This window comes from Eleutherodactylus coqui, chromosome 2 (assembly GCF_035609145.1).
Source record: "Eleutherodactylus coqui strain aEleCoq1 chromosome 2, aEleCoq1.hap1, whole genome shotgun sequence".
Lineage (NCBI taxonomy): Eukaryota > Metazoa > Chordata > Amphibia > Anura > Eleutherodactylidae > Eleutherodactylus > Eleutherodactylus coqui.
Genome location: NC_089838.1, coordinates 133,697,183 through 133,722,374, shown reverse-complemented (window position 1 = coordinate 133,722,374; position 25,192 = coordinate 133,697,183). Strand labels below are relative to the sequence as shown.

Here is a 25,192-nt window from a genome sequence, read left to right as displayed (position 1 = left end):
TGCAGGGAAGTGGCTGCAATACACACAGAAAACCAGAGTTCAACAGGTAGCCAGGTGAGTGGGGCAGGCATGGGAAATGTTTTCACCGCAGTGGCCCTTTAATACGCCATAAAATGTATTGGGAAAACGTTTAAAAAATGGAAAAAAAGCAAATGTGACATTTTTTGGAATGTTTTGCTTTTGCGGAGTTCATGAGGCAGTAAAAAATGCATATTAAATTACGACACTACAATGTTTTTGAAGATTTTTTTTTTTACCTTAGAAAACGTAAAACCTTCTATTAAAAAGACAATGTAAAAAAATTTTTTTTTTGTTCTATTCAGAGCCCGATAACTTTTTTATTTTTCCATCAATGGCACTGTGTGAGCATTTTATTTTTGTGGGGTGAGCTGTTATTCCCAATTGCTGCCATTTTAGGTACAAATGTCATGGAGTAGGCATAAAATTGTAAATACTGGCATTTTGTTTTTATATTTTTATGGCATTTTCTGTATGAGATAAATAAAGCTATACTAAAGCCGCTCTCACACAACCCGCTTTTTAGCAGTACAACACCTCCATTGATTTCAATAGAGCTTCACAGCGCTCGAAATGCTGCTCTATTTTCATGTGTTTTTGGCACTTAACTCACCTCCTTACCCATCACAATGATGATGTGCGTTAAAAAAATGTTGTAGTATGCGTTCAAAAACGCCACCCAAAATTGCAGTAAAATGCTGCGGTTGCGAACACGGTGTTTTGTGAACACACATGTGAGAGCAGCCTTGGATAGTTTGGTCTTTTTTAGACATGGTGATGCCAATTAAGCTGGGTTCACACGGGGAGGATTTGCCACGGTTTTGCTGTGGTTTTTCCGTTAGTTTTGTTGCAGAAGAACTGTTTCTGCGGCGAAACCGCTTCAAAGGTTATTTTTGTCTTGTGTATTTTCTGCGCTTTTTCATCACGGAAAATCCGTAAGCGCTTTTTTCAGCAGCGCTTTTTTTACTTTTGCAGCGGATTTTGCTGAGTCCATAAAGGTCTATGGATAAAAAAGCACCGCGGAAAAGTCAAAAGAAGTGACATGCTGCGTCTTTAAGAACAGCGCCACAGCGGCATTTCTGTAGTGCAGAAAAAATCAGCTGTGAGAACAGCTTTTTGCCCAAACACATTTGCACTGCATTGCACTGCAAACGCAGCAGTTTTGCCGCAGTGCGGATATGCAATGGCAAAACCGCAGCAAATCCGACTCATGTGAACCCAGGTTAATAATTTTTTTAAATGGTTTTGATAACTTTGCAGGGGGAAAAAAAAAAACAAATCGCAAAGGAAGGGTTGGATTTGTAATACATATTTTTTTATTTTTAGAAATTTTATTTCAATTTTTAAGTCCCTAAGGGGATTTCAACTTGTAATCATTTGATCACTTACACAATACACCGCATTACTTCAGTATTGCAGTGTATTGTATTTTTCACCTCCATATTAAGTCCTGCCACAAGCCTGTTTCATACCCACTCTGCACCTCTGTGACGTGCATGTATGTCACAGACGGAGAAAGAGTTAAAAAAAATAGCAAATTTGGCAATTATTTTTTCATCAGTCAGCCTCCTAAAAACACAATCAAAGGTGATGCAAATGCCACATGTACGGCAAAATGACATCAATGAAAACTACAACTCTATCTGCAAAAAAACAAGACCTCATATAGCTCCATTGGAGGAAAAATAAAAAAACGTTATTGGTCTTAGAATGCAGTGATTCAAATACAATTTTTTTTCTTTAAAAAAATGGGGGGGGGGGGGGGGGCGAAAACGTTGTGTAAAAACAAAAACCCATAAACTTGGTATTTGTAATCATATTGATCTGAGAATGAATTTACAGTGTTGTTTATACAACACAGTGACTGCTGTAAAAAAAAATAAATCTAGAATTGCTGTTTTTTTGTTTTTTTATATATATATATAACTTTACCTTCCAAAAAAGGAATAAAAAGCGATCAAAAGGTCAACTGTATCCCCAGATGTTGGCACTAAAAACTACAGGTTGTCCTGCCAAAAGCAAGTTCTTTTAAAAATGCACATGTTATGGGTCTTGTAATACATGAAAGAAGAAAGATTTTAAGTGTTTTCAATGTGCAAAAGTAGTAACACATAAAAAAAAATTACATAAACATAGTATCGCCATAATCGTGCTGATCCACATAATAAGAGTGGTTTCACATCTGTGTTGGGTGTTCCGGTTTCCTGCTCTGTTTAGGCTTCATGCCCACGGCTGTGGTGGACTCTGCTAGCGGAATATCGCAGCAGAGTCCGCCATGGCCCCCCCAAAACCCTCATACTCCCCTCCGGGATCCACCGCACTGTTTCCGCCCCTCGAGCCAGCGCGCATGCGCAGTACAGTGTGGTATGCGCCAGTAGTGCCAAATGATGTGGCCGTCGGAGACTCATTTTCACATGATACTTCTGCTGTGCTACAGCGAAAGTATAGCTTGACATCCGGCTTCCATTGACTACATTGGAAGCTGGCCATGCGTATTCCCAAGGCAATTAGAATATGACGCGGTTTGTTTAACGCTGTGGAATTCCGTGAAACGCATCATTACTTGAAAGGGGCACTGGTGTCACGTCAAACAGTAAGTCATGAATCTTCTTAGCTCGGTTGCTAACTTTTGTTCAATATATTTTTATTAATTTTCTGTCAACATCATATACAATACAGTTGAAAGTAGAGAGTATTCATGACATTATAGAACTTTGACGAGTAGACCTTGTTGAATAACACTGTAAACCTCAGTTAGAAATGTTATAATCCGGTCTAAAACATAACACTCAAGTCGCACATATAGGGAAAGAATAGGTAGGGAGGAAGTAGGAGGAGGAAAGGGGGGGGGGGGATCCCCAGGCAGTAACTCCTAAGCAGCCGTCTCTGTATAATATCTGATCCATTTACTCACAGCAACTCTCGGTTGCTAACTTTACCCCTGTGCGCAGCCAGTCCAGACCGCATATTGGGTGTCTCCGGAGGAGACGGCAGAGCCACCATAGACAACCATCATTTTTCTCCGCTGTCTTCCCTACCCAAAAGGTCTGGCACTGGGCTGCTGCACACCTAGCACATGGTACGATGCTGCCGCCGTCCCCACTAAAAAACAGTGGGAGATGCCATGCGAGAGCACGCACAAGATAAAACATCGCACATGTGTATGACCCCCTTCAGAAGAATAGAGTTCATTTTCGTGCGAGAGTTGTGCGTCTCGCAATGCACCAATCTCGTGCAATTTTTCTTACCCGTGTGAAGGCAGCCTAAGGGCGCCTGCAGACGGGCGGAAATTCCGCGGCGGGAAGCCTGCATAGGATTGAGTTAACAAACAAATAAACAAGTCCACAGAGCCCCGCATAGAAATGTCACTCACCCGCCGCCGGCTCCGGTCTGCGCATGCGCCGGCTGCCCGGCAAATCAAACAGCCGGAGGCGCGAGTGAGTACGCACTGGTCCCTGCAGGCGCTTGGGTGCGGGTCCCACGGTGAGAATCCTCGCCGCCGGATCCGACCCGCCCGTCTGCAGGCGGCCTACGTTGAGCGGTTTTTTTAACCATGTAGTGAACACATAAAGAAAAGGAATACCTGCAAATAAAATATACCTGTGTAGGTTTCTGGGTGGGTTGTTTTTAAGTGTATAGAAACAAACCTGGAAACATGATGCACATAGTAAGGTGATGTTGTAGACCATAAATGAAAATCATAGTCAATGGGGTCTGTTTGTGTCTTTTCAGCTCAGGCATGAGCCAGATCCTGTGGCTCTGTTTTTTTTTGTTTTTTGTTTTTTTTAAAGGCCGAAACCGTAAACCACCCAGAGCCCCCGGCAGATGTAAATGGGGTCTAATACGCTTGTGTGAAACTGGCCTAATGGTGCTGTATACTAGTGAGGCCATACAAACTAATATGATAGGAGATTGCATGAGACGTCTTCCCTATTAACAGAACAGTCTTTTACTGTACCGCTGGCTTCCTCTGCAGAGATCTCATCTATAAAAATAGTGGCATCAGCTAATTATTAATTTATGTGTTGCCAGGCTCTAAACTTCCTGCAGTTAATGATGTCAGTTCAGAAACTGGCAAATCTAGTTACAGTCCATACCGTACGTCACTAGAGCCTGGCAACGGAGCGGAGGACTACAGGACAGGGATGATCTGGGACTTTCCCACCTTCTTTCTACAATAGGACTAGTATAATGTATCTGTTCAATATGCCTTGGGGAAGCAAATAAACAGGAATAGAAGAACCTGTACAGAATTTTTTGCAGATATGCCTTTTTTTAAGTGCATAGAAATTAAACCTGGCAATGTGATGCACATAGTAGGCCGCTCTCACATTCGCTACTTTATACCGCGGTGTCCAAAACCCCACGCTTACCATTGTATAACGCCGCCATTGATTTCAATTTGAATGCTACGTTTTTAACAGCGCAATTTTTGAGCACTATCGGCTCTATTTTTGCACATTTTAGCTCTATTTAATGCACCTCATCACAGTGATGGGGTGCATTAAAAAACACTGTAACATGCGATTTAAAACACTGCAGCAAAATGCCGTAGTTTTGCACAGCGGTTTTTGAAGGCATTTGTGAGAGCAGCCTAAGGCCATGACGAAATATCGCTAGCGATATTCCGCCGCAGGGGGGAGGGCTGTCAGGTCTCCGCGCTGAGCCTATCTGACAGATAGGCTCACTGCAGAGAATTGTGGCACGCCGCGATTTGAATCCTGCGAGCAGAGAATCGCCATGATTCTTCGCTCATGGACAGGGGGCTGCACTTTCCATAGTAAGTCTATGGAAAGCGTTCACTGCGTTACCCGCGGCCGGATTATCCACGCGGCTAATGCAATGAACTATCGCCGGTGGATGGGAGCCCTTAGGTGATATCGTAGAGTATAAATGGAAAGTCTTAAAGCGCTCAGTAAACCTACATTTTCTTAAAGGGGAATTCGTCATCAGAAAATTGCATATTGTAAGTTTTTATGTTAAATAGAATTTGAAGAATTTTTGGTGTTTTTTTTTTCTCTAAATGTTTGATTTCACAATCTATACATGGGAAAATCCGAAAACATCTTGCAGTTTTCAAACTTACCACTAAGCTTAATAAAAGTTGTTCTCTAGAGAACTTTTCAGCAACCATCTGATTATCATCATGGGCGGGATTACAATGTAAGTAAAAGACTTATATATAGATGTAGGTGATGTCACAACGTATCTGCTCCCCTCCCTGCATAATTACCTCTGCACAAGTCATAGAAGATGCCTAGAGCAGTCTCTGATGGGTCAGCACCTGGCATTGTGTATACGGCCCATGATTTCTGGTGTAAAAATGCTATTAACTGCAGCTCAGGCAAGATAGCCGCCCCCATAATCATGTACAGACAAGAGAATTAAAAGAAATTTTGATGAGAAGATAACAAAAAGTTTGAAAAATGGAATATCTTTTACTACCTGATTTAAATTAGTAAAAAATAATAAGTAATACATTCCCTTTGACCCATTAATCATGCAGCCTTTTTTTTTGTCTGCCCTTTCAAAAGCATCATAACTTTATTTATCGCTCATAGAAGTTGTCTGAGGGCTTGTTTTTTGTGGGACGAGTTGTATATTTCAACGGTACTATTTAATGTACCATATAGTATACTGAAAAACATTAAAACTTGTCTAAATGCAGTGAAATGGAAAAAACCCCCACAATTCCGCCATCTTGGGGGGGGGGGGTGTTACGGCGTACACAATTCAGTCGATCTAGTTGTGTGAAGGTTTTGCAGGATGTCCCGCAGTTTCTATTGGTTCCATATTGGAGTTCTTATGACTTTTTTTCATTGGTTTTATTACATTTTTTCTTAGAGACGGGGTGACCATCTCTTTTTTTTTTTTTTTTTTTTGCTGCTGACAATTACCATGCAGGATAAATATGCTATTCTGATAAATTAGACTGTTATGATGCAGCAGTGCCAAATATGTTTTTTTCTTCTTTGATTTTTTTATATATATATTTTTATACAAAAAAAAAAATTTCCCCCCCCACTTTTACATTTTTGTTTTTTTTAGACACCATAAGTGACTTAAACTTACCATCATTTGATTGCTCATACAATGTAAGGGCTTATTCACACATCTGTATATCGGCCGGGTGTGCACTGAGCTCCCGCCCCCACTCCGCCCTTCGACACTATTTGCAATGGGAGGGGGCTGGACAAGTGGAACATAGCTCTGCCCCTGTCCCGCCCCTCCCATTGCAAACAGTGGCGAGGGGGCGGGAGCTCAGGGCAGTGTTCCCGGTCCAGCCCACCTCCTCCTTCTGCAGAAATGGATACTGTATATCGGCCGGGCGTGAAAAAACCCGCTTAATACAGCTTTCTGACAGTCAATCAATACATGCCACACTTTAATAGGCAATCAGTCCTGACAAGTCCAAGCCCCAGGCTGCCACGGCAACTGAACAGCACCTTGCAACCTCATTGCAGGGGGTGTCCGGGGCCCCCAAACACTGCTCGATAAATTTAGAGTGTTAAAGGGCATTTAAAGATAGCAGATGCCAGTTGTATATGGATCAGGTTTGGCTGCCAATCCTGCTCCATACAAACTCTGCGTGCCCAGGACCTAAATGTACGCCCTGGGGTGTAAAGGGATTAAACAGTAGGGATCAGCAGAAATAAAAGGCACATCATAAGACAATATCATCTGGCCTGCACAAATTTATAGCGGACCTGTCTGCTCTTCTGTGATGGCTGCTTTAGTAATTTCTTGCATTTCTCTGCCTGAGGACGTGGTGATGGCAAAATCCACAGAGGAGTTTAAGAGGGGACTGGATTTCTTTCTAGAGCGCTATGATATTACAGGATATAGACGGTTTCTGACTGATCCTGACTGCCATTACGGAGTCGGGAAGGAATTTTCCCCCCAAATGGGCAAATTGGTTTCTGCCTCATAGGGTCTTTTTTTTGCCTTCCTCTGGATCAACAAGGGGGATGGGGGTGAAACAGGCTGAACTAGATGGACATTGTCTTCATTCACCCTAACATACTATGTTCCTATGTTACATTGTATTAACGGTGCTTACACCATCATAATTGTCTTTATTGTTTAGGAATTTCATTTTAAACATGTAAAAAGGGTTTTCCGAGGCTCAAATATGGATGATCTGTCCTGAGGAGAGCTTGTCAATATCACACCTTTGGGAGCGAACTACTGACATCCCCACCAATGTTAAATCGCATTCATAGGTCATATGGCCTTCGTGCAGCTCAGCCCTATTCAAGTGAATGTAATTGAGCTGCAATACCAGGCACCGCCACTATGAAATGTATGGGGCTGAGCTTGGCATACATTGCAGAGTCTACACCGCTCACTGAAGTGTCTCAGCCTCCTCCAAATAGCTGATTGGCAGTAGTACTCAACCCACACCAATTCGATATTGATGGCCTATCATAATGATAAGTCATTCGTATCTAAATACCAGCAAACACCTTTTAATTATTAGCTGTTACCCGTGAATTAAATAAGTTTATAGGTGGATAATATGCAAGTCAATGTCTACCTCACAAGATGCTGTCATTATGTGTCTTTGATATGTTGCCAACATATTCCAGAGAGCTGTATTTAGTATGTATTCACTGGCACTGGTTTCAGATGCATTTGCATGCTAATACAGGTTTTGTAAGGAGCCATTCAGCAAGGGTATATTTGTAGAGAGTGGAAGGAAACTTTTGGCTAAAACCTAAAAAGTCCTTGTCACCATGGTGTGAATATGGCGCACGTCCCCAGTACTGCAAGAAACAAGATGTAAGCAAAATAGGATAGACTGCAAAGATTTTAGTATAGTCGGAGTCATGCTTTCACAACCCTTTAAATATGTTATGTACTATTCGTATACTATTACATGTATCTGTAAAGTTAGGTCCTTCTTTAGTTTTAGTAGCCACAAGCAGGGGCGTAACTATAGAGGATGCAGGGGATGCGGTTGCACCCGGGCCCAGGAGCCTTAGGGGGCCCATAAGGCCTCTCTTCTCCATATAGGGAGCCCAGTACTATGAATAAAGCATTATAGTTGGGGGCCCTGTTACAGATTTTGCATCAGGTCCCAGAAGCTTCAAGTTATGTCTCTTTGCAGAATGGGTTAGGTATGGGTACAGGTACGGATAGAGAGGAGGGAGGGGGGGGCAGCTCACGCTTTGCATCAGGGCCCCTGAGCCTTTAGTTACACCCCTGGCCACACAAGTAAGATGTTGCTTGTGATGTAAAGCACTGTTATCCCATTGAAGTGCAGTGTATGTGACGTGCTGCTGGCTTACCTCTTGTTGTGAAGCTGCGCCCTATTTCTTATAGATATTGCTTACATTGACTGGATGACTTAAGGGCTGAAGGACTTGGCGATTGTTGTCTAGACGGATCTCAGCAAATGCCTATTCACTGTGACAGCTTTGCAGAGAAATCATGTGCGCACATACAACCTTCCTTAGAGATCTATTCATCTTGCTGTGTTATGAATTGGTGACCTGGAATAAAAGATGTTGAAAGCCAAGTCCACTAATCCAGGCTGTCTCTATCTTCATAGACAGAGGGAGCCAAACTATTAGCACATTCTTCCCTATTCCAGCCACTGTTACACTGAAAGGTAAAATATGGTGCAAACAGCAGACATCACCACTCATGTCACCACTGGTGACGTCACTCTGGGGGATAACTAAGGGCCATGTCATGCTTTTCCCTGGTATTTAGTTTGTATTAGTACTTTCATTGCTACATGCCCAAGTTGCATCCAAACTAATTGATGCCTATAATTAGCCAAATCTGTATGTTAACTGTATTGATAACTGGGATATGAAGGTTAGGAGGAATACTTAGCATTTCTAAAATGGCATGTGGTGCTATATCAATCCATTTATTTCAAGGTTAGTGAGAACAAGAATTTTCCATCTCAATAAAGTAGCGTGTGAAGTTACACTTAAAGTGACACCACAGGCTGAAGCTAATAATACACCAGCTCTCCAAATGTTAATCTATATGTTCCCCATCAAGCAAAGGGTCTCAGGAACCTGTAAAGGAAATGGCTTTGTGTTTGTGCAAGTAAGCGATTGGGGTTTTCAGGGAATCTGACAGTGACCTATTCTTTAAAGTAAGCCAACAATATCCAATTGATTGACTCCTGCTGAAGCTGTTGGAAAGAGGTCATAGCATTGAGGTGCACTGCGGTATCATCTTCAGCCTGTGATATCCCTGCCATTCGGCTTTTGTGCAGCTTAGTCCCAATCACATGTATGGGATTGAGCTACAATACTAGGCACAGCCGCTGTACAATGTATGCTAAGAAGAGGCTGCAGCCCTCATCCCAGTTCAAACAGCTGATTGGTATGGGTGCCAAAGTCTGACTCCTGCCGATCGGATATTGATGACCTATCCTAACGAAACCCCATTCATGTACATTGGACAGTAGGCTATCATGCCTTTTATTCTAATCACAATTGCACAAGCGCTGACATCAATACTAAGGTCTTCAGCGCTCCTGCAGTGCTTTCAAATTTAAAGTTCTGCCGCTGGCTTCTCGCCCAGCACTTCCCTCTTCTAGGGAGCTGTCACACAGGATGACAATCTAGCGAGTGCGAACGAGGTTTTTTAAGCCGACTGAAGAGTCAGCGTAAACAACCACGAACGACAGGTGAGCAATATTTTCTCTTCACCCTGAACGATTAATGATCACTTTTGCTTGTTTGAACAAATTTTGAGCGTTAATCGTTGTGTGTAAAAGTCCTTTGCAGTACAGTGTTGCTCCTATGTCACAGTGATCAACCTTATTTATAATTAGAGCAGTTAGGGTAATTAATTCAATTGTTTTGATGAGGTGTATTTCTAAAAATAACTTTCGGCAGAATTGTGGAATCAAGATTAGCCCTTTCCCCTGTGGTAGGGTAATAGGCTGCGGGTAAGTGGGGTGTGCAGACTGCGGGTACTGGGGCTGTAGTCAGTGGAGTGAGGACAGCATAGGGAAACTGTGATGAGGGGTGTGCATACTACATGCGGCTGGGATTACAGCGGTTTGTGGAACTCCATCCTTCATGTATATATAACTGAAATTCATACCTCACTCTTTTACATAAGGGAATTGCATATACAGCAATTCCTTGATAAGTACTGGTTATCAGAATTGTCCCATTCAATTCAGTAGTCAGTATATGTTAAGCCCCACTTACACTGATAGATGATCGCTCAAAAGTCGCTCAAACTATAGTTTGAGTGACAGTATTTGAGCGATCATCTTTGCATACTTTATAGTAGCTAATTAGCTACTATAGAATATACAAGCGGAGCGGGACACAGCCGCAGCCACTAATAGAGCAATACTGCTGCTTTGCATGAAGAAACAGCTGTAATGTTCTCTGCACTTACTGCCTGTGCCCCGCTGTGAATTCACAGCAGGACACAGGTATAGAGAACGTTATCAGCGCAGCCGGCTGATAACAGCCTGCTCCACTGATAACAGCTGATCGCTCAATTCTAGCAAGCTAGAATTCAGCAATCAGTGACTTGTGCATGAAAGCTGCACGATGTCCCTGCATTTAGACAGAACGAGAAGTGCTCAAAAGACGGCTTTGAGCGATTCTTGTTGTGTCTAAAAGGGCCTTTAAACAAACCTGTCACCTTCCTAAAGAACCATAAACTAACTAGGGCAGGTAGCAGGTACCGCGGTTCCTGCCGCTGAAGTCTGTGCCCTGGACGAAAATCTGACTGTGCACATTCCTATACAAGTCTATGGAGGAGCCCATGCACGGGACTCTGAAAAGAGTCAGATATTCATGTGCCACGCAGGATCCAGGGAGTAGGTGAGAAAAAATGCATCCCCGGTTCTCTAACATGTCCCTTAACGCAAGGTAGTTTTAAGGTGCCTTAGGCAGGTGACGGGTTCCCTTTAAGGAATTGCTATGCCTACAATTCCCCTATGTTAAAAATCAGCTATTTTCGTATTTTTAGCTTCTTTATCAACAAAACCGAAAAAAAGAAAATCTAAGATGAAAGTCGCAAATCGAGATTTTAGTTTTTGGGGAAATCGTCCAGCCCTATTTCTAATGTAGAGGAGAACCCCTTTAATACCATACCAGCTATATTCCAGAATGCTATTAAGCAGGAGTTAAATAACTGCCGCCATTACCTAGGATGCTTGGATCAGGCTGCATTTGTTCTAGAACATGTGTGTTCTCGTGTTTCACGAAGACGTCATGTGAGTGTTCTAGCGAGCACGAGTGATGCCACGGTATCTGATTTCTGGCAAGTGCGGCTGAAGGTGTTTCATTACAACATCATTTTAAGGTAGAAAATAGCGAACACATACAGAACATGTCATGAATGGGTGTAAATATGTAGAATTCCTTGAAAGGCAGATTCTCCCCCCCTTCCTTCCCAACTAAGTGTGGGCATTAGCCTTGTGCAGTAGAGGAGGTCAGACACAATGCTGCTGGAGACCTTCTCAGCATCAGCAGCACTCTGCCTGATTTATCTGAGTCAGTGCAGTACATTTACCAAGGCTTGCTGGTTTCATGAGCAGCTCAGCTTCCTGGCCTCACAGTCACAAACGCTCTCTGGGATGGGAACTGCAATATATAAGCTATCCAGCAAAATCAAAGTCCAGGTCAAGAAGAGCACAACCCCAGGTAGGTGTCCAGATGCAATGTAGTCATATGCTAGCAGATGCCTGGATGCATAGACACTGTGATCACAGATGATGTGCATGTTATGGTCATACGTGACATCTGATCTGTACATTTCCTCCATAGCTGTAGATGCTGTGATAAATAATATATTCCCGTGTAATGGTGACTGCGCTGATGAGATTTGTGTGTTCTGTGCCTGTGCTGTGATCATCCATTGGCAACAGTATAAACAAACAATGGATACAAGGGCCAACTCTACACTTACTACTATAACTTGTGTCACCAAATGATACGTATGATGCATTGGGGTAGCATTTACCAAGCATTGGATTGCTGCTTCTGGGAATAGTAAAGGCTGGAGTAAACTTTCAGCAAATGTGGCTATAAATGACATAGAATGAATATGCAGAATCATCGCTGGCATATTTCTAGCTATCCATAGCCTGTTCTATTTGTTGTATTCGATATAGCAAAACATAGATGGAAAGGAGTTATTCCTAAGAAACAAACAATGCTATGTAATAAAAAATACCTAATATCATCATTTGTCACAACTGAATAAGTATCTGGCAAGATGTTTAGTTGCAGAACTATTGATACTGCAGATATGTGGCCTATATACAGTATATAATTTTTTATATGTACACTCATTAGATATAATAATTAAAATACAAGAAAAGTAAATTACAAGACCCGTAAGAGGCTTGCATTTTAGTGAGGGTCTGCTTCCCTTATACAACAGTCCAGCTTCATCAAGTGAATCCAGAGTTTTAGGCCTTATAGAAGTGGCAAGAAAGTTCAGGTTTTTTAAAGAAAGAAGGTCCACAAGTTTCTTTCTGTGGTTCCCTTTCTAAACCATCCTTAAGGCTCATGCACATGGCATCACTAGATTAATGCAATATTAATGCTTGTTGTTTTTTTGTTTTTTTAAATACAATGCATTACAATCATTGGTTTTCAAATGTATTCAATGGGCTCCAGTTTGGGATATCTATTAGAACAGAGAGCCCAATGGTAGATTCTCATGTGCAGTTTGTAAAGCACTTTTTTCCCCCTATCATCCAAAGCCGAAACAGGGGTCTCGAAAGTCCAGCAGGGGCCTGTATTATGCCTCCATGCACATGTTAGAGCTGTGTGTACAGAACTTGTATGGTTGTGCACAAAAGCTGTATGGTTCCCTAGTATGCACAGATGTGGCCTGGAATCTGTAAGGAAAATGTGCCCTCAAGCTGAAATATACTGCTTACAAGAATAAACATGCAGAGAATGCACTATTATACAAGTAATAGACTGAGCTGTGGATGGGAAGAATACATTACATCTGACATGGCAAGTTTATTCTTGTTTTACAACTAGTGAAGTCAAAATCTATAAAATGCAAGAATTACACTACTTCCATATTATAGCTTTATAATTAACTTAAAACATACATACCTTGCACGGTTTACAGCATTAGCCATAGCAAGGTCCGTGTTTGTCTAAAGTACCCTGGTTAATGTAGTACTGAACTGATAGAATACCTCGTGCGCTCGTCCCACCACGATAACTGGGATAAGTACATTCGCAGGTTCTCTATAAATACTGCATGCTGAGATTAAACAGAGACCTCCCTGATCAAGAAAGCAGATCGTTCGTGGGCGATTCCTTATAACTGGTCTAGATATGTAGCTTTTTGTATCTCATGGTCATGAAGACTCATTCTAGATCTGAGTCACCCCAGCTGTACATGTGGAGAGGTTGGTATTAGAGGTTTATGTGCAAGCAAAAAGGAAAATATGTAAGCTTCACCTATAGGTGCTCACTTAACCCTTTCCAATCCAATATGTAGCCTGGTTTTCCTAGTGAGCTTACTCTTTTTCTGCTATAATACAATAGCACTATATGCTGGCTAAAGCCAGTACTGCATGAGGTGACACATTGGATAGGCTCCGACAGCAGAGAGGCTGGCAATATACAGTAAGAGAACCCCGACGGACGTCTTCCAACATCAGAGCTGTACAGCCTTAAATCATAATGTCTTTAGACGTCAGAGAAGGGATTGGAAAGGATTAATGCTTGGCCTACACATTTAGGATTTTACTTTAGATTTGATAATGATTGCAGCTATTTATATTTCTATATAAGATATTAGAAAAAGTTTCTGACAGTGAGGATGATCAATGAGTGGAACAGGCTACCACAGGAGGCGGTGAGTTCTCCTTCAATGGCAGTGTTCAAACAGAGGCTGGACGGATATCTGTCTGGGATGATTTAGTGAATCCTGCGTTGAGCAGGGGGTTGGAGATGATGACCCTAGAGGTCCCTTCCAACTCTACCATTCTATGATAACAGGTCTATGAAAGAGCTTGCATCAGCAGTTTTCACATTTGTATACTGTTTATATTTGCAAGTGGACTGCGCAGGGACACCACACTGACCCATTATAGTTTATACAGACTGTAAAAAATTATATGTCCTATTCTGGTTTGACTTCTCAGATGGCTGTCACCCATTCAAGTTCATGGGTGTGAAAAAAAGAAATAGAGCGTGCATGGAAGACATCCGTGTGCACTCTGTTTTTCACTGATTATTGCTAAGCAGTTCTAGAAAAAAATATTGTCCTCCTTCAGTGTTTTTTTTCTTTTAGTCCGTCCCCCTCCCCCCCACACACACACCAAAAAAAAAGGATGACACACGGATGTAAAAAAAACCGTACATTTGCAATACATATGGATATCACACAGACATATGTTTTAAAATCAGTCCATTTTTCAACACACTGTAGTTGGACAAGCTTGTGTGGATAAGGCCCAACCTATTTTATGCAATACATTTTGTTTATAATGTTTGCCTTTTATGAATGAAATAAGGGGAACATTCCAGGAAAAACATACACTGCGCTATATACAGTACAGGAATAAGGGGGCAGAGCATAATACAGCCACCCAAAGAACACCAAAAAGAGAATACCCATGTCACGTGCCACCAGCACTGGCCCTGCACTAGGCATAACGCTGTATGATAAATGGGTATCATCAAACATGTGCTATAATGTTAATTGTAAATAGGCCAAGTAATAAGTGGTCTTCCAATGTTAAACTGCATCTAATCATTCATTTCAGATTGCAAATGTAATCTGTTAGACAAACCCAGCCTAAGGGCTTATTCAGACGACCGTATATCGGCCGGGTATTTACGCCGGCCGATATACGGCGTCCTTTTCTGCAGGGGGAGGAGGCTGGAAGAGCCAGGAGCAGGAACTGAGCTCCCGCCCCCTCTCCGCCAACTCTCCACCCCCTCTGCACTATTTCCAACGAGGGTAGGCGGGATGGGGGCGAAGCTCTCGGCCCCCGTCCTGCCTCCTCTTATTGCAAATAGTGCAGAGGAGTGGAGAGGGGGTGGAATGGAGGCAGAGAGGTGGCCGGAGCTCAGAGCATTGCTCCTGGCTCTTCCAGCCTCCTCCCCCTGCAGACAGAGACGCCGTATATCGGCCGGCGTGAATACCCGGCCGATATACGGTCGTCTAAAGCCGCTGTAAGGCCCAATGCCCACAGACGGATAATAAGTGCGGGATTCGCGGTCAGGCATCCGCCGCAAATCTCGCAGCAATAGCTGTCGGACATGCTATGTTAACAGATTCTCCCCTGCCCACGAGCGGAAATCAACTGCAACTTTCTGCTCGTGGGGGAGAGTTGCAGCGTGTTTTGTTCATCACAGTGAGCACAGCGAAAGTATTGCGGGAAATCGTGTCACCGCCCAGCCCGTCATGCACTGCACTGAGCATGCGCACTGGCTCACCTGCAGAGACTCTCGCCGTGGATCCGGAGAGGTCAGTACAGGGTCTCTGGGGGGCGCCGGGTCTGATTCCGCTGCGAGATTTCTTGTGGAGTTGTATTCCAACAAGAGGCTTCTCTGCTGGTGGCGGTGATGCTTCATGCCATCACATCTCTCTATATTGAGACAAATGGACGCAACATGAGTTACAGGTTAGACGCAGCGTCGTAACGAAGTATCGTCACATTCACAGCTAAAGTCCCTACAATTCTTTCTGATTGATTTTAAGAGTCCTTTTAATCTTAGGAGAAACGTTCAGCCTTCCAGTAATATGTCAAATCAGCCATGGGTGTTAGAAACAAACTTTCCCATAACTCAATTATATCTTACATAACTTAAGAATAACCACATATACACAGTAAGAGAACCAATGGGAGACTATGAACTTTCCTGAACAAACTGACCTTTGCATAGTAGCATTGACAGATGATAACCTAAAAACATGTGTCTAGCAAGGTTGTGGTCCTCCCCCACCAAAAAAAGTCAGGACTCTAGGATTTGAGACAGCATAGAAGGAGCTATGCAGTTAGCGTGATGTAGGAGTATGTAGTCGCGCTCATGAACAGTGGGTGAGGTCATGTGGATGGGCACTGTGGTAAGGTATTTCATATAGTGGTATATACCAGCTCTACACAGGTTATATCTGTATGTTAGTGATTATAGTACAGTTAAAGGCTATGTACGCATTCAGACTACGTTATTTGAGCCGGATCTATGACTGAAACCGCCTTTTCAGTGGCAAGTTACAGCAGAGGAAATGGGAGATGTCAATAAAGAAACAGCCAGCAAGGGAGGAGTTAGACCTTATTCGAGAAGCTTCTATTGCAACATAAGTGATACTTTTTACTGTTTAAAACCGGCTGCACACGGGCGGATTTGCATTGTGGAATCCGAAGTGGGCGTTCGCCTTTGGATTCCGCAGGAAATACCGCCCATAGCATGCTATGGCAAAACACTTTTTCCTCTACACGAGTGGAAATCACTTGCGATTTTTCCGCTTGTGGAGGAAAAATCACAACATGCTCTATTTCTGTGCGGATTCTGCATGGACGGCTTCCATTGAAGTCAATGGAAGCTAGCCGACCAGTAGCCCTTCTGCAAAGACATTGCGGAAAGGCACAAATTCTTCATCATCGCTTAGCGATGATGTGGGAAAGGCTGGGATTTAATTTAAAAAAAAAAAAGTACTGTACATGTTCGACGTCTCGCCGTGCGGACTATCTGCAGTACAGAAAAAGAAAAGCAGTTACGCACAGAAGCTGGCTGGGCACAGGGTTGGATTCCGCTGCAGGCTTCCGCCTAAATCACCTTAGATGTTCAGGTGAGCAGTGCTGGCCACTAGGTCCAGTTCTCCAGTCAGTGATCTGAGTAGGTGTATACAGCAACACAATAAACTTGTTTTGACAACTTTCTGGTTTTTTTGCCCAAAGTCCTGCTCCTCTCTCCCAAAGTCACCTGATGCCTGGACAATGGACAGGGAGGGAGCTGTTTATGCAAGCTTAAGAAGTATGAATAGCGAGGTCAGATCAGCTCATTCCTACTAATACAGCTGTGACACATTTGGATTTCTAAAGAACATATAGATGTCCAGTCCACTTTGTTTGGTAGGGGTCATAAGGCACCCACCTACATAATGAGACAGGTACACCCTAGGCAGTTTCCTTAATTGCATACCCCATTTTTGCCCCTGATCTGCAGGCTTTTAGACAATTGCTGTAGTGTTAAAATATGCCACGCCTGATATTCCTTCATTAGACTCTTCAATGGGGATTTAATTTTTTTTTCCACTAATAGTCTCACTGCTGTTACTTACTTGCCAACCAGACATCAACAGTACGAGGGCCTACAGTAGGATCTGCCACAGGCACAAACCACCTGGGCAAGAACACAGGAGTAGTGAATTGACTAGCAATGAGTGGACTAGCTCACTGGAAACAGGACTCACCACCATCAGTACGGTCACTGGAGCTGGCTGCCGCCTTGAGCTGCCGGGAGGTGGATACAACATGGCTCAGGCAAAAGAGGGAGGTAAACCCATCCCTTATGGGCAGGCCAGCCCTGAGCTCTGCACGGGACACCCTGATGCTTGCCAGTATTTAGTTTGTTGGAATAAAGTCACTTATCTCTAGTCAGTGCAGTGGAATACTTTGAAGAACAACAGCATGATGGTTAGGTTTGTTTGCCCTAGATTATTTCTGCCACTGTATATTTATGTACCAAAATAACTTTGGCTTTGTTTGTGAAAATAAGTAAAGGGTGTAGTTATCTGACCGCTAAATCAATATCTACCTCCCTGTACAATGATAGCCTTGTTTGCTACTGTTTTATGGCCTGTTATATAATCTAGAAGAATTACTATTTTGGGAATGGAATCCAATGTAGAATAACTCCAGAATAAAAAAAAATGATACAGAATGTCTGGAAATGGTAAAACTGAGAAACTGCCTCAAAAAGTCAAATGTGAGCGGTAAAAGGTCAACTCAATTGTGACTAACTTTAGGTCGACAAAGTTCTAGACCAAAGATCATTCAGACATAACTTTAGGCTCTTACCAGATCAAATGATAGGGGGTTAGGCTGTAAAGAATTGATAATAATAGAGGCGTATATCCTAGAGGAACATTTGCAAATCATGTGCATGCCACATCAAGGGAGTCTGACAGCTCAACATACTTCAGGCCATTATTAAACCAGTGTCCATTACCACATCTAGGCAAGGCTGGATTTGCCTATGCTATTACTAGATCTAGAGTTTGGCCGAACTTCTTAACTATGCTAATAAATAAGAGGCACTTAAAAGGTTGTCCTGGGCTGTGTATATGAATGTGTGTATGTAGCGGTTCATACATCACTCACACAAGTATTACAAGCATGTCCATTCACAAAAGTGAGTGATAAAACAAAAAACTAGAGTCTGAGCTTTGTCATATACTAAGTCAGCATTCAGACATTGGCATTTACTATCTCTTCACGATAAGCAAACCGTTTCATAGTACTCTATATAATAATAAGGAAGGGAGTAATAGACCTTGGAATAAATCTATTTTTTGGTCCAAGAGTTGCATTATACTACTTGAAGGAACCATACTTCCATACCTATCCGTCAGCAAGAAAACCATGCCTCCCTCCATCAGATTTTGTATGCACCAAGTTTGTTCAACGCTAGTAGCATTGCTTTTAGTCGAAAATCTTTCCATTCTTTTGGAGTCCAACAGAGCTGGTATGGCTTTATACTAAAGAACCATATTGGTGCCCTGCATAGTCTACTGTGTGCATGAACCCTTAGCTGTAGACAGAGATTTCTGATGGGTCTTGATAATATTAGGAAGTATTGGCTGTTAGTCTACTATTTATCTGTCTTTTGTGGTGTTCCTTATTTAGTGAGCCTGTCATTTCTGCTGACTATCCATGGCCTTATCCCACCGCGTGCTCGGACAGGAATTTGGCCCTGAAGGGTGAAGTAATGAACAGTTCTGATAAGTGGAAGCTCTTATTACACACAGATTTTCCAACATGATGCGAAATCTGCGCACCATAAGCACATTCATTTGTTTTCTCAAAGAAATCTTTAACAATTATGTCCACTGGTCACAATTATTGTTAGCAGAGATGAGCAGGTATCTCATTGCCAGCTTTGGCTTGAGGCCCCTTTACACGCAACGAATATCGCTCAAAAGCCATCTTTTGAGTAATAATCGTTGTGTGTAAATGTGTGCCCATCATGCACTTTTCGTCCATCGCTGAGTTCAGCTCAGCTTAAAATCTGTCATCCCTGATAAGACAGACCGCACGCTGAGTTCTCTGTGGGCAGCGCTGATAATATTCTTTCAGCTGCTGTCCAGCTGGAGAAGAATAGTGATGTACTTAGAGAACAGACCACCCGCTGTTCTCGAAATACATGCAAATTAAGCTAGTTAGCTTCTAATGGGCTGATTAGCCCATTAGTACCTAATGCAAAATGATCACTCAAAACTGTCAGTTTTTGACAAAGTGACCTGTGTGTGTAAATGGGGCTTTAGTGTCTTCCTCTGTGTGCTGCTAAACATCTAACATATAAACCACAACTGTAAAGACAAGTCCAAATGTAAAGTCCAGTGTAAAGTTGTCCAAATGAACTCCTAAGTATTAGGCCGCCTGCACACGGGCGAAAATCCCGCGGCGGTATTTCCGCCACTAAAAGCCTGCATAGGAGTGCATTACAATACGCACTCCTATGCAGATGGCCGCGGTTTGGCCGCGCGAAATTTCGCGCGGAAAACAGACCGCGGCATGTCCTATTTCTGTGCGGGGCTCGCAGAGCCTCGCACAGAAACGTCACTCACCCGGCCGCCGGCTCCGGTCTGCGCGTGAAAGAGCCGGGGCCGCCAGGCGCGGGTGAGTACGCGCTCGTCCCTGCAGGCTCTCAGGTCGGGTCCCGCGGCGAGAATTCTCGCCGCCGGATCCGACCCGCTCGTCTGCAGGCGGCCTTATGCAAAGATGGACCTTGTTTCAGCCATTGTACATGAAGACCATTTTTCTTGTGCGGCAGCAATGTTGTCTTCAGTACCTTTGTACATATTGCTCTGTTTATGCACAAAACATTTAGGAGGGTTTAACATTTTTTTTCATCTTCTTGACTTTTTCAGATTGTAAATACACATGCCATTCTCATTGCCAAGGACAGGTGCAATTAAACTGTGAACCGAATGGAAAATTAATGGAATGTTTACCTGCATACGACACATTGGACCACTCCAATAATAATGATAAGGTAAGCTTTTTGTTACATGGATGCTGTATTACTTAGTGCAATGCTTTATTTATTTTCTTTAATGTTGCTAGTGTATCTTAGGCCAGCTGCACACGAGCGTGACGGGCTCTGCCGCGGAATATTTCACGGCGAAGCCCGTCATGGCACCCCCCAGAGACCCCATACTTACCAGCGGATCCGGCCTCTTCGCTCCCGCATGACGCTTCCCCGCCCACCGCCGCCGCGTCACGACACGCCCACCGCGTCACATGACGCGGCCGGCCGCGTCATATGACGCAGCGGCGGTAGGCGGGAAAGCGTTTTCACGCTATCTTCCGCTGTGTTACCGCGAGAGATAGCGTGAACGGACGGCTTCCATTGACTGCAATGGAAGCCGTCAGCGCGTACACCCGCGGCAAATAGAGCATGCCGCGGGTGAGGACGGGAGATTTCACGGGTGGAATTCCGCACCGTGTGCCCTGAGCTATTAGGTTCAATAGAACCTAATAGCTGCGAGCCATGCAGCGGATTTTCACCGCGAATTATGCAGCAGAAATCCGTTCGTGGGAAGGAGGCCTAACTCATGCTCTGCTCGCTAGCTTAATTATATGTATATCAAACCATCTAATCCAAACTTTTAGGGTCTGTTTATATTGTAAACCACCCTCTGCATGGATTATCATTTCATGGCTGGAAAGAGGATTTCCTATACAGGCAATGAGATACGCATTGCATATGATTTCTGGTAAATCAGTAGTGATACAGGGAATGGCTGTGTTGTTGTGTCTTAAGACCTTGGTAATATTAGAGCAGAGAAGATGACCGATACAGCAATGTATGATTAGCGATTCTTCCATCAAAACGATCAATAGTCACATAAACAGGTAATTGCTTTAAGGACATCACATCATTTCCATTAGCCATGGTTCGCATTCGCTCCTGTAAGCTTAGCAGTGTAATAATTACAGGAGCAATAAAGCCAAGCTGTGCTTGGTCTGCCATAGATCTTGAAAAAGAATGAAGGGGTTTTCCTGGAACCTGTCAAGATTATGGTTTTGTGTTAAACCTGTGTATAACAACATTTTCCCCCATTTATGCTAATACCTCATGGCAGAGGCGCAACTTGAAGCTCCTGGACCCCAATGCAAAACCTAGAACGGGGCCCCCAGCTATAATGCTTTATTCATAGAACTGGGCTCCCTATATGGAGAAGAGAGGCCTTATGGGCCCTCCAAGGCTCCTGGGCCTGGGTGCAACCACATCCCCTGCATCCTCTATAGTTAGCCCTTGCCTCATGGTAAAAGGACCTGATCTTTGTATTATGCGGAGAATAAAGTTGTATCTTGACATCCAATTCTGCTACATTTAATTTCAAAGTAAACAGTTTCAGGCAAAACGACAAGTTTGATAAACATCAAAAAGAATCTCACGTGCCTATGGTAATTGTCCAACAAGGCAAGCCAATACCACCTTTGTGTGTGGGTCATAGGAAGAGGCTGTTCATTAAAGGGGTTGTCCCGCCATAGCAAGTGGGGTTATGCACTTCTGTATGGCCATATTAATGCACTTTGTAATGTACATCGTGCATTAAATATGAGCCATACAGAAGTTATTCACTTACCCCCTCCGGTGCTGGCGTCTCCGTTTCCATGGCGCCGACTAAAGCTGCCTTCTCCCTGGATTAGACGCGCATGCGCTGTCTGCCTCCTTCTGTCCAGCTCCGGCGTGCTCGCGCTGCAGAGGTCTTCTGCGCATGCGCTGTCTGCCTCCTTCTGTCCGGCTCCGGCGTGCTTGCGCTGCAGAGGTCTTCTGCGCATGCGCTGTCTGCCTCCTTCTGTTCGGCTCCGGCGTGCTCACGCTGCAGAGGTCTTCTGCGCATGCGCTGTCTGCCTCCTTCGGTCCGGCTCCGGCATGCTCGCACTGCAGAGGTCTTCTGCGCATGCGCTGTCTGCCTCCTTCGGTCCGGCTCCGGCGTGCTCGCGCTGCACGCATGCGCAGAAGACCTCTGCAGCGCTAGCACGCTGGAGCCGGACAGAAGAGGGCAGACAGCGCAAGCGCGTCTAATCCAGGGAGAAGGCAGCTTTAGTCGGCGCCATGGAGACGGGGACGCCAGCACCGGAGGCGTAAGTGTATAACTTCTGTATGGCCAATATTTAATGCACGATGTATATTACAAAGTGCATTAATATGGTCATACAGAAGTGTATAACCCCACTTGCTATGGCGGGACAACCCCTTTAAGCCACAGCGAAGATGTATGTAGTGCATGTAGTTGGGCATAGAGACTCAAACTAAAGGCCCATTTAGACACGATCGTTGCTCAAAATTTGTTTAAGCAATCAAAAGTGAGCGATTGTTTTGCTTTTAAAGACGACCGTTTAAACTGAACGACTATCGTTGGAAAAGGGACGATAAACGACAACTGAATGATAGTTTGTTTGGAAGGCGTGTGCATCAGTGAAGATAAGAAAATGAGGTAAAAATCGTTAAACGACTGAACTATTTTCATTTAAACCAAACGATAAGCGAACTACCAAACGATGGATTTTAAGCGGACTGAAAGACAACGATAAACGAACGACTAACGAAATTATCTCTCACTTTCGACACTTTTAATGAATTTTGAGCAATAATCATTGCGTCTAAATGGGCCTTAAGGCTGCGCTCACACGAGATCAAGATTACCGCGTATTTCTCGTGCGCTGTACATGCAATCAAATACATTGCAATTAAATATATTGCTTGCACAGTTCCGCTCACACTTGCATGTAGGAATTGCATAATATGCAAGCACAAAAAAAGAACGCAGCATGTTCTACTTTGTGGCGTATTATGCGCAATAGAGCCCGTTGTTCTCTATTGGTGTATAATCATTGCTGCCCATATGCAATTACATTTCTTATAGGCGGCATGTATACGCTCCGTTGCGAAGCGACATTATGGGAAATCTAAACGGGAAAAAAAAACGGGTGGGCTGAGCATTACAGCGGGCGTGAGATACACTGTCATGTGCAGTACAATATCGCTATGATGGTAACATAGTAACAGTATGTAAAGCCGAATGAAGACAATGTCCATCTAGTCCAGCCTGTTTATCCTCCTGTGTTGTTGATCCAGAGGAAGGCAAAAACTCCAAGAGGCAGGAGCCAATTAGCCCATTTGGGGGAAAATTCCTTCCCAACTCCCAAATGGCAATCAGACTAATCCCTGGATCAACCCCTAATAGTTCCTACCTGCCTGTATACCCGGATTAACAATTAACCTAAGATTTATATCCTGTAATATCCTTCCGCTCCAGAAAGACATCAAGTCCCCTTTTAAACTCCTCTATGGATTTTGCCATCACCACATCTTCAGGCAGAGAGTTCCCCAGTCTCACTGCTCTTACATTAAAGAACCCTTTTCTTTGTTGGCGATGAAACCTGAGTTTCTTCTAGACATAGAGGATGCCCTCTCGTTACCGTCGCAGTCCTGGGTAGAAACAGGTCATGGGAGAGATCCTTGTATTGTCCCCTCATGTATTTATACATAGTTATTTGATTACCTCTTAATCGTCTTTTTTCCAGGGTAAATAATCTCAATTTTTGATTGCCTCTCTGGGTATTCCAGTCCTCCCTTTCATTTATTAGTTTAGTTGCCCTTCTTTGAACCCCCTCAAGCACTGTGACATCTTTCCTGAGCACTGGGGTCCAGAACTGTGCGCAGTATTCCATGTGAGGCCTGACAAGTGCCTTATGTAGCGGTAGAATAATGTTCTCATCCCTCACCCCTATACCTTTTTTAATGTACCCCAAGACTTTATTAGCTTTTGCAGCAGCTGACTGGCATTGGTTACTCCAGTTTAGTCTACAGTCCACTAGTACCCAAAGGTCTTTTTCCATATCACTTTTCCCTAGCAGTACCCCATTTAGTGTGTATTGGTGACATCCGTTTCTCCTGCCCATGTGCATAATCTTACATTTATCAACATTGAACTTCATTTGCCATTTTTTTGCTCAAGCCCCCAGCTTATCTAGGTCCGTTTGTAGCCGCACATTGTCCTCCGTTGCATTGATTATATTGTATAATTTTGCATCATCTGCAAATATTGATATTTTACTGTGCAGTCCCTCTATCTGGTTGTTGATAAATATATTGAACAGAATGGGGCCTAGTACTGAGCCCTGTGGCACCCCACTAGCAACGGTGGCCCAATCAGAGTATGAACAATTTATTATCACCCTCTGCTTTCTATCTCTGAGCCAATTTTTTACCAGATACACATGTTTACACCCAATCTCAATGTCTTATTTTATATATCAGCCTATTATGCGCGATGATAGGCCCGTGTCACCCCTCATGCAGCCTTTTACGCATAGGGTCAAGTGAGCTTGACCTAAAAACTATAAGCACTCCTTACTCTTGTTTACCTGTCCTAATACCATTCTTCAGATAGGAGGCAAAAAGACACAGCAAAGTATGCCTATAGACTGCCTTGAAATGCTGTAAATCACCTCAGATACACCCAACATCACAAGGCTTTCTAACCCCTCCATCATACACTACTCAATATTGAAAGTGCAACACCAAGAAGGAAAAGTCATGGAGTTATGGAAACTGCAGGATCAATAGGCATGTTAATGATATGCAAATGATCAAAAAATGGAAACCATATATTAAAAACATCTTAATTCATTCAGTATTCAGTATGAGCGCCACACACATACATGCAGTTACATGTTTTAGTATGCTATCAATAAGATTATTAATGGTTGTCAGAAATGTTCTGCCACACTGAATGCACTTGGGCACGCAAATCATCAAGATGCACTGCTGGCAGCTCCCTTAGAAATTGCCGACCCAAATGTGCTTGATGGAAGACAAGTCTGGAGACGCTGTAGACCATGGTAGCACGTTTAGGCCACGCAGGCTGCACAAAGTTGCAGGGTAATGTGGCCTGGCATTGTCATGTTGAAAAACTGTTCCTGGGACACTTGTGAAAAATGGCTGTA

General features: G+C 43.4%; 1 protein-coding gene across 3 annotated transcripts in view; it reads left to right on the top strand.

Annotated features, from left to right (window-relative positions):
• RASSF3 (Ras association domain family member 3) overlaps positions 1-25,192 on the top strand; it is a 128,503-nt gene that overhangs the window by 44,708 nt on the left and 58,603 nt on the right. For 2 of the 3 annotated variants that reach the window (XM_066591585.1, XM_066591587.1), the window contains exon 2: positions 20,098-20,222. In XM_066591585.1, the coding sequence (XP_066447682.1) occupies positions 20,098-20,222 (125 nt within the window). Of the gene's footprint in view, positions 1-11,454; positions 11,661-20,097; positions 20,223-25,192 lie in introns of those variants that run through there. The other variant, XM_066591586.1, reaches the window with a different exon arrangement.